Below are 14,031 nucleotides of genomic sequence, written 5' to 3'. Positions count from 1 at the left end.
TGTGGTGAATGTTATAAAGCTCCCACTATGACTGTTGTTGGAGAGAGATAATCTGTGAACAAACATTCATTTAGCAACTTCCATTTTTCAAAGGACATTTTTCTCTGAAGCCCTGCCAATGTTCTCAAAACCATAATGTAGTGTTATAATCCACTAATAATTAATCTACTAAAAATCACATGAGTAAACTGAGGGAAAATATTGGGTACAATTAAATTGATGTTTTACAAAGTGAATAATGTTTAATGATGTTTTTGTCATTTTCTGTGAGGCATTTAAAATAATAAGATATTACAAAATATGAATGTAACATATGTAAATACTTAGAAAGGAGTCTATGGACACAAGGAGTGTGGCATTTTGGAGGTTTGTGATGCAAAACATTTTGCCTAGTGCACTCCAAATTCTCCCACTTGATGTTTCTTCTCCTTAAGTATTCTATAAAGTGCATTCTATAAAGCACAAAGCTCCACTTGTGAGTTGGACTGCTTTAAGATCCTATGAATACTTTGTGTGTAGGAAAAAGAAAGAAGTGAAGTGATGCTGGGATACAACAGACCTGTGTAGGTACTGTGGTTGATCTGAGAACAATAAGTCATTTTCAGCTAGCGGCAGGACGGTCAGAGAGCTTTAGTTGGCGCTTGTTTGGATGGAGGAGCCAACATCAATAAGATGAGATTAAGGTAGAGAAGAAATGGGAGGATACAACAGGCCTTGACGCACACAACATAGCAACACAAACACACACTTGTGCTTTCACTCTGCCAAAAGCATTAAACTGTCCTTATTTCTAACAAGATCATCCCACGTCATCACTATTAAGGGATAGGGGATATGAAAGGTCTCATTGATCTGTGAGACAACAGCAGAGTTACAGTAATACACAGGGAAAAGGCTGAGAGGTTAGGACTTAGATGAGGCACATTCGCTGGACGGGTGTGTGTGTGTGTGTGTGTGTGTGTGTGTGTGTGTGTGTGTGTGTGTGTGACAGATGACAAACGACAAACAGAGGAGGGCTGAGATTCAATCAACGGCCCTCCTGCAAGTCTTCTCCTGTCTGAGGGTATTATCGACCGGGGTCACAACATGGGGAGGAGATTCGTCAAAGAAGGCCTTGGCGGCTCGGCACTCAGAGCGGTTTTATGATGCCTCTAACCCTGCCAGCACCACTAAGAATTCAGATGACAGAGTGAGGAGGTAGAGAATGAAACTCACAACTCACAGAGAGATGGAGGGAGCTGGAGAAGGAAGAGACGGAGGAGGGAGGAGGAGGGATAAGGAGACAGGGGATCAAGGAGGAAACGGAGGAAGGAGGAGGAGGGAGGAGCAGCCAGGGGGAGGGAGGAAGCAAGGAAGGATGAAGAGACAGAAGCAAGGAGAAGGAGACAGAGGATGGAGGACAGAATGTGCTAAACTTCCTTTCTGCTCGTTAGTTTAGCATTTGGAATGACAAGGAATATATAGAAAGTAGTTTCCATGTGGCAGGTGAAGACACTGACAAGAAATAAGTTATAAAATGTGCTGCAATCATAAGAAACTATGAAGAAAGAAATCATGAAGAATACATTTAGCAGTGTCCTCTTTTCTTATTATTACCCAATTTCAGGTGATGAGAAATGTATTGTAAGGGTTTCTTTCAAATCTGGTCCAGCACACCTGTCATTGGCGTTTATTTGTGGGCATTAATCTCATAGTCTAGTCTGTGGGAGCACTTCAGTGAACTGTTTGTTTGTCCTTGGATTGTGGATAATGTTGTCAAGCCCTTTCAGCCATGCAAAGGTCAAAGGTCAACATGCATGTATCGGTCAGCATGGTGTCCCTATTGGGGTGGGCGTTGCTCGGCGGTACCGAGAATAAAGCATAGGCCAGCAATATAGCATGCATGATCTGTGATCAACTGTCTCTTTGTCTTCTTCACACACACACTCACATACAAACAGAGACACACACACGCACACACACAGACACACGCACGAGTGCGCAAACACACAAACATGCAGACAACACATATCTACACAAAAGACACAATCAAAAAAATGAACACATAGACACACACACAGAACACATTTCCCACAATGCCCTCCAACCTTGTCCCGTCCCCACTGAGTGTGACCAGACAGAGGCTTAGCCAATCAGACGGCAGAGAAGTCCTCCTCCTCTTCTTTATACAGCAGATAGATAAAGCAGGCCGTCAACATGGCCCCGGCCAGCTATAGAGGTCACAAACACACACAGACATACGCACACACACACACAAAGAAATACACACACATACAGACATACATAGACACAAACGTAAACACACACATGCATACACACAGACATACATAGAGATACACACACATACACACACAGAGGGGTTAGTGACCTATATTAGACAAAGTATAGGGAAAACTGAAAGAGGATAGAGACTAAATTGATTAGCGTAATTACAACCAAACTAAGAACAAAGGTACAGAGACTATGACTATTTCAGTTATTAAAGACAGAGAGGAACAGTTGACACAGAGACTATGACTATTTCAGTTATTAAAGACAGAGAGGAACAGTTGACACAGAGACTATGACTATTTCAGTTATTAAAGACAGAGCGGAACAGTTGACACAGACTATGACTATTTCAGTTATTAAAGACAGAGAGGAACAGTTGACACAGTGACTATGACTATTTCAGTTACTAAAGACAGAGAGGAACAGTTGACACAGACTATGACTATTTCAGTTATTAAAGACAGAGGAACAGTTGACAGAGAGACTATGACTATTTCAGTTATTAAAGACAGAGAGGAACAGTTGACACAGACTATTACTATTTCAGTTATTAAAGACAGAGAGGAACAGTTGACACAGACTATTACTATTTCAGTTATTAAAGACAGACCGGAACAGTTGACACAGACTATGACTATTTCAGTTATTAAAGACAGAGAGGAACAGTTGACACAGACTATTACTATTTCAGTTATTAAAGACAGAGAGGAACAGTTGACAGAGAGACTATGACTATTTCAGTTATTAAAGACAGAGAGGAACAGTTGACACAGACTATGACTATTTCAGTTATTAAAGACAGAGAGGAACAGTTGACACAGAGACTATGACTATTTCAGTTATTAAAGACAGAGAGGAACAGTTGACACAGACTATGACTATTTCAGTTATTAAAGACAGAGAGGAACAGTTGACACAGACTATGACTATTTCAGTTATTAAAGACAGAGAGGAACAGTTGACACAGACTATTACTATTTCAGTTATTAAAGACAGAGAGGAACAGTTGACAGAGAGACTATGACTATTTCAGTTATTAAAGACAGAGAGGAACAGTTGACACAGACTATGACTATTTCAGTTATTAAAGACAGACCGGAACAGTTGACACAGACTATTACTATTTCAGTTATTAAAGACAGAGAGGAACAGTTGACACAGACTATTACTATTTCAGTTATTAAAGACAGAGAGGAACAGTTGACAGAGAGACTATGACTATTTCAGTTATTAAAGACAGAGAGGAACAGTTGACACAGACTATTACTATTTCAGTTATTAAAGACAGAGAGGAACAGTTGACACAGACTATTACTATTTCAGTTATTAAAGACAGAGAGGAACAGTTGACACAGATACTATGACTATTTCAGTTATTAAAGACAGAGAGGAACAGTTGACACAGACTATGACTATTTCAGTTATTAAAGACCGAGAGGAACAGTTGACACAGACTATGACTATTTCAGTTATTAAAGACAGAGAGGAACAGTTGACACAGACTATGACTATTTCAGTTATTAAAGACAGAGGAACAGTTGACACAGACTATGACTATTTCAGTTATTAAAGACTGAGAGGAACAGTTGACACACAGACTATGACTATTTCAGTTATTAAAGACAGAGAGGAACAGTTGACACAGACTATGACTATTTCAGTTATTAAAGACAGAGAGGAACAGTTGACACAGAGACAGTACAGGGACATCACTGACAGACTGACATTACTAACATACAACTAACATACAATCAGACAGAGACCTTCAAGCCCAATAGAGAAGAGCCCATTTAGATCAAAAGCGGGTCTAAATTAGTTTGGGACAATATGGGTGATTTGTCAATGAATCACTAACACATATTAAGGACATACGTAGGTAGCTACAGTAGTTATCTTATCTTATGCTTCATATATGTGTGTGGGAAAATGTCAGCGTTTTATTTGGGAATATTTTGTCTAATAGAGGGGGGGGGGGTCTTTGGGCTAATAAAACATTTGTTTTTCTTAGGAACTCCAAATTCCCATGTCGACAGTCGCCATGGTGACAAGATCACATGACTCCTCTGTGGAATTCCAAGAGAAAAGCTATGGGAACACTGAGAAGAGTGGGAACCCTGGTTGGTTGGAAGGAGTAGCCAAGAGGGAGCCAGTACCATATGTTCAGGTTTGGTCTAAGCTAGGGTTGGGCCGATATATGATTAAATCTAATATCATGATATTTGACAATGACGATATATCGTGAAGTGCAAGACTATACTTTAATTAAAATGTACAAATCAAAACGGTGCAGTTTTATCAGTTAGGCTGTATCAAAATGTTAAATCAAATCTAAATGAATTAACAAAGCCTTGTTTTCTCGCCATACAAAGATCATTTATGGAGAATACGACAATAATATTGTAAATAAGCAAAGAAATGGTACAGTCTGGAATTATTAACAGAGTGAAGTGGTACCACAGCTCCTGACCGCAAAACATCTAGCCTGGTCCCAGATGTGTTGATGCCGTATTGTGTGCTGTATATAACTGACTGATATAGCATGAAGAGAGTTGGCTAGAGAGCAAAAACTAAATCTGAGATTTGGCTACTAAACATCACCGGACTGCAATAAGAAACCTCTCAACCCGAGCATCACATCCCAAGCTTGACGAAAACACCAATCTATGAACAGCATTGGCTGAACAGTAAACCATTCTCAGGAGATTTTCAGGAGATCGTTCCATGCTGGGGGATGGAGAGTCCAGTCCCTGTGGAGTTTATTTTCAGAGAGCAGATCGATGGTGGAGAGCAGCCGCCCCATCCAAGAGTTATTACAAAGCATGCTGGGAGAGAAAGGTATACAGTTTCCTGTCCATGGCCCCATCTCAATGTATCTTTCCTTGATTCTTTACATCTCCTCACTTCCTCTTCAAAACACATTGGTCTGAGGGGCGGGACCTTTTTCTTCCGATACTGCTGAGAAGGGTTAGGGTTATATCGATCAGAGACGTTACGATACTGCTGAGAAGGGTTATATCGATCAGAAATGTTACGATACTGCTGAGAAGGGTTATATCGATCAGAAATGTTACGATACTGCTGAGAAGGGGTATATCGACCAGAAACGTTACGATACTGCTGAGAAGGGTTAGGGTTATATCGATCAGAGATGTTACGATACTGCTGAGAAGGGTTATATCGATCAGAAACGTTACGATACTGCTGAGAAGGGTTATATCGATCAGAAACGTTACGATACTGCTGAGAAGGGTTATATCGATCAGAGACGTTACGATACTGCTGAGAAGGGTTATATCGATCAGAAACGTTACGATACTGCTGAGAAGGGTTATATCGATCAGAAACGTTACGATACTGCTGAGAAGGGTTATATCGATCAGAAATGTTACGATACTGCTGAGAAGGGGTATATCGATCAGAAATGTTATGATACTGCTGAGAAGGGTTATATCGATCAGAAACGTTATGATACTGCTGAGAAGGGGTATATCGATCAGAAACGTTACGATACTGCTGAGAAGGGTTAGGGTTATATCGATCAGAAACGTTATGATACTGCTGAGAAGGGTTATATCGATCAGAAACGTTACGATACTGCTGAGAAGGGTTAGGGTTATATCGATCAGAAACGTTACGATACTGCTGAGAAGGGTTATATCGATCAGAAATGTTACGATACTGCTGAGAAGGGTTAGGGTTATATCGATCAGAGACGTTACGATACTGCTGAGAAGGGTTATATCGATCAGAGACGTTACGATACTGCTGAGAAGGGTTATATCGATCAGAGACGTTACGATACTGCTGAGAAGGGTTATATCGACCAGAAACGTTATGATACTGCTGAGAAGGGTTAGGGTTATATCGATCAGAAACGTTACGATACTGCTGAGAAGGGTTAGGGTTATATCGATCAGAAACATTATGATACTGCTGAGAAGGGTTATATCGATCAGAAACGTTACGATACTGCTGAGAAGGTTTATATCGATCAGAAACGTTATGATACTGCTGAGAAGGGTTATATCGATCAGAAACATTACGATACTGCTGAGAAGGGTTAGGGTTATATCGATCAGAAACGTTACGATACTGCTGAGAAGGGTTATATCGATCAGAAACGTTACGATACTGCTGAGAAGGGTTATATCGATCAGAAACGTTACGATACTGCTGAGAAGGGTTATATCGATCAGAGACGTTACGATACTGCTGAGAAGGGTTATATCGATCAGAAACGTTACGATACTGCTGAGAAGGGTTATATCGATCAGAAACGTTACGATACTGCTGAGAAGGGTTATATCGATCAGAAACGTTATGATACTGCTGAGAAGGGTTAGGGTTATATCGATCAGAAACGTTATGATACTGCTGAGAAGGGTTATATCGATCAGAAATGTTACGATACTGCTGAGAAGGGTTATATCGATCAGAAACGTTATGATACTGCTGAGAAGGGGTATATCGATCAGAAATGTTACGATACTGCTGAGAAGGGTTAGGGTTATATCGATCATAAACGTTACGATACTGCTGAGAAGGGTTAGGGTTAAATCCTTATCATTTATCGCCCTCCAGGTTCCCTCGGAGAGTTCATCAATGAGCTTGATACCTTGATAAGCTCCTTTCCTGAGGACGGCTCACCTCTCACAGTGTTGGGCGACTTTAACCTCCCCACGTCTACCTTTGACTCATTCCTCTCTGCCTCCTTCTTTCCACTCCTCTCCTCTTTTGACCTCACCCTCTCACCTTCCCCCTACTCACAAGGCAGGCAATACGCTCGACCTCATCTTTACTAGATGCTGTTCTTCCACTAACCTCATTGCAACTCCCCTCCAAGTCTCCGACCACTACCTTGTATCCTTTTCCCTCTCGCTCTCATCTAACACCTCCCACACTGCCCCTACTCGGATGGTATCGCGCCGTCCCAACCTTCGCTCTCTCTCCCCCGCTACTCTCTCCTCTTCCATCCTATCATCTCTTCCCTCTGCTCATACCTTCTCCAACCTATCTCCTGATTCTGCCTCCTCAACCCTCCTCTCCTCCCTTTCTGCATCCTTTGACTCTCTATGTCCCCTATCCTCCAGGCCGGCGGTCCTCCCCTCCCGCCCCGTGGCTCGACGACTCATTGCGAGCTCACAGAACAGGGCTCCGGGCAGCTGAGCGGAAATGGAGGAAAACTCGCCTCCCTGCGGACCTGGCATCCTTTCACTCCCTCCTCTCTACATTTTCCTCCTCTGTCTCTGCTGCTAAAGCCATTTTCTACCACTCTAAATTCCAAGCATCTGCCTCTAACCCTAGGAAGCTCTTTGCCACCTTCTCCTCACTCCTGAATCCTCCTCCCCCCCTCCCTCTCTGCAGATGACTTCGTCAACCATTTTGAAAAGAAGGTCGACGACATCCGATCCTCGTTTGCTAAGTCAAACGGCACCGCTGGTTCTGCTCACACTGCCCTACCCTGTGCTCTGACCTCTTTCTCCCCTCTCTCTCCAGATGAAATCTCGCGTCTTGTGACGGCCGGCCGCCCAACAACCTGCCCGCTTGACCCTATCCCCTCCTCTCTTCTCCAGACCATTTCCGGAGACCTTCTCCCTTACCTCACCTCGCTCATCAACTCATCCCTGACCGCTGGCTATGTCCCTTCCGTCCTCAAGAGAGCGAGAGTTGCACCCCTTCTGAAAAAACCTACACTCAATCCCTCCGATGTCAACAACTACAGACCAGTATCCCTTCTTTTTTTTCTCTCCAAAACTCTTGAACGTGCCGTCCTTGGCCAGCTCTCCCGCTATCTCTCTCTGAATGACCTTCTTGATCCAAATCAGTCAGGTTTCAAGACTAGTCATTCAACTGAGACTGCTCTTCTCTGTATCACGGAGGCGCTCCGCATCGCTATAGCTAACTCTCTCTCCTCTGCTCTCATCCTTCTAGACCTATCGGCTGCCTTCGATACTGTGAACCATCAGATCCTCCTCTCCACCCTCTCCGAGTTGGGCATCTCCGGCGCGGCCCACGCTTGGATTGCGTCCTACCTGACAGGTCGCTCCTACCAGGTGGCGTGGCGAGAATCTGTCTCCTCACCACGCGCTCTCACCACTGGTGTCCCCCAGGGCTCTGTTCTAGGCCCTCTCCTATTCTCGCTATACACCAAGTCACTTGGCTCTGTCATAACCTCACATGGTCTCTCCTATCATTGCTATGCAGACGACACACAATTAATCTTCTCCTTTCCCCCTTCTGATGACCAGGTGGCGAATCGCATCTCTGCATGTCTGGCAGACATATCAGTGTGGATGACGGATCACCACCTCAAGCTGAACCTCGGCAAGACGGAGCTGCTCTTCCTCCCGGGGAAGGACTGCCCGTTCCATGATCTCGCCATCACGGTTGACAACTCCATTGTGTCCTCCTCCCAGAGCGCTAAGAACCTTGGCGTGATCCTGGACAACACCCTGTCGTTCTCAACTAACATCAAGGCGGTGGCCCGTTCCTGTAGGTTCATGCTCTACAACATCCGCAGAGTACGACCCTGCCTCACACAGGAAGCGGCGCAGGTCCTAATCCAGGCACTTGTCATCTCCCGTCTGGACTACTGCAACTCACTGTTGGCTGGGCTCCCTGCCTGTGCCATTAAACCCCTACAACTCATCCAGAACGCCGCAGCCCGTCTGGTGTTCAACCTTCCCAAGTTCTCTCATGTCACCCCGCTCCTCCGCTCTCTCCACTGGCTTCCAGTTGAAGCTCGCATCTGCTACAAGACCATGGTGCTTGCCTACGGGGCTGTGAGGGGAACGGCACCTCAGTACCTCCAGGCTCTGATCAGGCCCTAAACCCAAACAAGGGCACTGCGTTCATCCACCTCTGGCCTGCTCGCCTCCCTACCACTGAGGAAGTACAGTTCCCGCTCAGCCCAGTCAAAACTGTTCGCTGCTCTGGCCCCCAATGGTGGAACAAACTCCCTCACGACGCCAGGACAGCGGAGTCAATCACCACCTTCCGGAGACACCTGAAACCCCACCTCTTTAAGGAATACCTAGGATAGGATAAGTAATCCTTCTCACCCCCCCCCCCCTTTAAGATTTAGATGCACTATTGTAAAGTGACTATTCTACTGGATGTCATAAGGTGAATGCACCAATTTGTAAGTCGCTCTGGATAAGAGCGTCTGCTAAATGACTTAAATGTAATGTAAATGTAATATCGATCAGAAACGTTACGATACTGCTGAGAAGGTTTATATCAATCAGAAACGTTACGATACTGCTGAGAAGGGTTATATCGATCAGAAACGTTATGATACTGCTGAGAAGGGTTATATCGATCAGAAACGTTACGATACTGCTGAGAAGGGTTATATCGATCAGAAACGTTACGATACTGCTGAGAAGGGTTATATCGATCAGAAACGTTACGATACTGCTGAGAAGGGTTATATCGATCAGAAACGTTACGATACTGCTGAGAAGGGTTATATCGATCAGAAACGTTACGATACTGCTGAGAAGGGTTATATCGATCAGAAACGTTACGATACTGCTGAGAAGGGTTATATCAATCAGAAACGTTACGATACTGTAAACTACATGAGTTTCAAATATGGAAATGTGAAGTGCACATTTGGACTCACGGGTGTGTGGTTTGCTTGTATGACATCAAAGCATTATTTATTATAATCCTCAAAGTCTCATCTTTCGGAACATGTCGACTCCTCTCGATTTACAGCATTTCTCTCACTCAGACAACAACAAATGTGCAAACGTAGCCCAATTAGCGGGAGGGATGGGGGCATCTTCTTGTCGCGGGCTGTGCTCAAGTTAACGGCTGTCAGTCAAAACCCATACAGAGCTGTGAAGCAGAGACCCAGAGCTCTGAAGTCAGGTATAGCATGTTACTGTACAGCCACTTCGTTCCAATTCAGGCGCTTATCAATGACAAAATCTGCCATTTTGAAGCCGTATACGGGATGACAGAGGCTGTGAGTGGATTGGGCTACGAGCTTGGTCCATCTGAGACCGCAGCAAATCAAATCCCAGAATGTGAATGCGATCAGATTACAGCTGAGAGGATATGGGGAGGTAGAGTGCATTGAAAGGTTGTCCGACCGGTAATAGGAGTTACTGGATGCATCTTTGAGGTAATAGGAAGATTATGGCCACATTGATGTTTATTTAAAAATAAAATTTGGAAAGCCTTTTATCATGTGGATATATTTTGAGACTGATATAAAAAAAAATTAAAAAATTCTTAAGCAATCGTCTCACCTCTTAACCCGTTACTCTACTAAGAGGAACTTCTCTCTCTCTTTCTGTTCACAATCTCCCCTCCTATCCATCTAGATACTAGCTAGCATTGAAGACATTTCAACAGCAAGGCTACCAATATCCACAGTAGCAGATTATATCCACTATTATCACTACATTATATTGATATCCACGACATCGGTGATACCCCAAATCCCCCCAAAACGAAATGATACTTTGTGATAGTCTGATAGTGATAGCTTGTGTCTGTTGTGAGGTGCTACCACAGTACTGAAATATAATAAGGCCTCGTCATTTCCTGTTAATAAAGACACTGGCCAGTGTTAGGGGACCGACCTGTAGACAGGCCACTCCTATCCCCACAGCTCCGATGATCAGCAGGTGGTCAGCCAGGAACTGCTCCAGCTTGGTGATGCAGCCACCCTGTGGGGCAAAGGTTACAGGTCAGGGGTCAAATCACTTCACACACACACACACACACACACACACACACAAACACACATGATGCACATGGGCGGCAGCGTAGCCTAGTGGTTAGAGCGTTGGACTAGTAACCGGAAGGTTGCGAGTTCAAACCCCCGAGCTGACAAGGTACAAATCTGTCGTTCTGCCCCTGAACAGGCCACTGTTCCCAGGCCATCATTGAAAATAAGAATATGTTCTTAACTGACTTGCCTGGTTAAATAAAGGTAAAAATTAAATACATTATGAACACACACAGACACACCTGATTGGTGTAGTCAGTGTCTATCATATTTGGATCAATCCAATGCTTTTAAATCCTTGAGGGGGTGTGAACAAGGAGAATTGAAATTGGGCTATGCTCTTCATTTACCATAGTATATTTATCAACCCTACCCTCTCCAGATTTTTCTATGTCTGTCTCCAAATTGCTGCAGCAATTGTGTGTGTGTGTGATACAAAGTTACACTGCAGAGAACAAACTACAGTAAGATAAAGGACTTGGGCAGTGTAAAGATATTTTAAGGTAATATACAACACAGAGGACTAAAGGTCAAGAGGGAATTAACGATGAATGGAAATAGTGTTTTTTCTGTAATAGGGAATGAATGATCAATGGGTCAGAGACATGGGAGGAATTTTGTCTATACATTGAGCCTGAAATAGGATACTTGTTATTTGGCCAGTGGCCCAGTTTATTTGCAAGGAATTCTAATTGGTCAACCCCAGGCTAGGGTTGGGTTATAAACTACATCCTGTCGCTTTGTCTGTGGAGAGAATCACTGAGGACAGGGGAGAATGAACATCTCAGCATAACATCTATGATTTTTTCTCCCCCTGATTTGCTTTGGGATCTGTGTTATTGAAGAGTAACATCAACTGCTAACAGGCAGCCTGAGAGAAGTAGAGAGAACAGTGGGATTTATTAGGCCTCTCTCTGGAGGCTCCTTCTCTGACCACACACACACACACACACACACACACACACACACACACACACACACACACACACACACACACACACACACACACACACACACACACACACACACACACACACACACACACACACACACACACACACACACACACACACACACACACACAGATGTGGGTAGAGGGGGCATTGAGGAGCCATGGCTGGATGGAGTGCACGTACACATCCATGTGCAGTCACCTCCGTACATCCAGTGTCATTCTGTTTTACCAAAGAGCTTTGACCGAGTAGGTTGTTTCAAGCCATGTTGTGAGTCACAGTTCTGAGGACATTTTCAGAAACATCTCAGCTTCCTAGACAAGTGAAAACACATTGACGAGCACATTTTCAACCCAAGTGTTTTCCGAGTGTGTGGGGAGCTGTCAACCACAGCTGACTCCCTAAATGCACAGTAAATATTTCAGTTCCACCCATATAAACGTTGTTTAATTATAAAGAGATTTTATCAAAGTTGCACTCCTCTGAACTGGAGTGACATTGACAAGTGGAATGATGATAGCGGGAACCAAGGAGCGAGACGTGTGTGTGTGTGTGAGTGTGTGTGTGTGTGAGAGTGTGTGAAAGAGAGAAACAAGCACAGACTTCTCCTGCTTGTCACAGATAAAAGCAAAAGGAGCATCTGAAATATTGTATTAAATATTCTCCGAGCTCTTACACTCTCAGCCCTTACTGATAAGAAAGCCTGTCAAGTAGAGAAAAGTTGTTGGCTAAAGTGACTTTCCAAACCAGAGTATTTGACTGTTTCAGTTTCATTGACAGAATAAGAAAGGAGACAGTTGAGCTCTGAGGGACATATCATCTGTCTGTCCCCATTTCAGACATTAGAAATCATTTGATGCCCAATACAACCATCTGGTCCTGAAATATTAATCAATTGTTCCATGTCGAGATCCATTCATTTTTTTTTTAAAGATTTATTTGAAGGAATATTTTCAGATCCAACTTGAATTGTATTGATCCATTAAATATGAACAAATGGTTAGATGTCATGATGGACCGTTCCATTCCACTGACAGTGCTGGGCTCTGCTGTCATCGCTATGACAAATGGTTAGATGTCATGATGGACCGTTCCATTCCACTGACAGTGCTGGGCTCTGCTGTCATCGCTATGACATAGAATGACAACATAACACATTTTTACTGTGGAAGAGTCCAGTTATGACATCCTAAAGTCTGCTGGAACCCAGTTGGCACATATTTGCTGTTGAATGATGATTTTCCAACGGTCCCACCCACCTCAGTCTTGTAGATGTTGGAGGGGTGGTCTCTGCGGCCACAGAGGGAGGTGATGGTCTTACAGCAGCTGTCCGGGACCACCCTGCCCTCCGACACAGCCGAGGTCATGTACACACTATGCAGCCAATCAAATGAGTTGTTGCTGCCACAGCACTTGAACTGACCAACAGAAGAAGAAAAGTGGAATTGCGTTTATCATTAGCAACACTTAGTTGATGTCTGAAAACCATCACATATAATTCAAATCAATCAAACAACATAATGAAGAGGCTGAAAAAACACATCACAAAAAACATTTGTAAACCAAGTCGTCATAACTACGTATTACAGACTGCATTGACATCTTGCATCATACTGTACCCATATAGTGGATGTGACCTCGCATATGATTAACATTGAACCTCACATGCTTCAAGTGTGTGTGTGTGTGTCCTACAGCAGTTTTATCAGTTGAGTGTAACAACTATGTACCATAATTAGTATCAACCAGCTTTACCACTGGTGCTCCTGTCCCTTCAAGAAAAACTAAGCAAAGGCTAATGGGAGATTGAGTCCCTACATCCTGCTGTAGTCTGTCCACGGCCAGGGTGATGGCCTCTTTCCCTGGCTGGGCGTAGTTCTCTGTCATGGTCTCATTCAGGTGCTGCTTCAGCTCCTCACTGAGCTAGGGGAGAGAGAGAGAGAGAGAGAGAGAGAGAGAGAGAGAGAGAGAGAGAGAGAGAGAGAGAGAGAGAGAGAGAGAGAGAGAGAGAGAGAGAGAGAGAACACCTCAGTTAGAGTTGCAGAGGAGAGTGAAGTGGGG

The 14,031-nt window shown here is 43.8% G+C and overlaps 1 protein-coding gene across 1 annotated transcript in view; it reads right to left on the bottom strand.

Annotated features, from left to right (window-relative positions):
* Positions 1-14,031, bottom strand: part of tspan11 (tetraspanin 11) — a 44,556-nt gene that overhangs the window by 2,481 nt on the left and 28,044 nt on the right. Inside the window, exons 5-7 of the mRNA XM_052513003.1 lie at positions 13,789-13,893; positions 13,230-13,388; positions 10,869-10,955 (exon numbers count right to left, since the gene is read on the bottom strand). Of these exons, the coding sequence (XP_052368963.1) occupies positions 10,869-10,955; positions 13,230-13,388; positions 13,789-13,893 (351 nt within the window). The remainder of the gene's footprint in view (positions 1-10,868; positions 10,956-13,229; positions 13,389-13,788; positions 13,894-14,031) is intronic.

This window comes from Oncorhynchus keta, unplaced genomic scaffold, assembly GCF_023373465.1.
Source record: "Oncorhynchus keta strain PuntledgeMale-10-30-2019 unplaced genomic scaffold, Oket_V2 Un_contig_963_pilon_pilon, whole genome shotgun sequence".
In the NCBI taxonomy this organism is placed as follows: Eukaryota; Metazoa; Chordata; class Actinopteri; order Salmoniformes; family Salmonidae; genus Oncorhynchus; species Oncorhynchus keta.
Note: the sequence above shows the minus strand (reverse complement) of the source record. Positions and strands in the feature narration are given on the sequence as shown.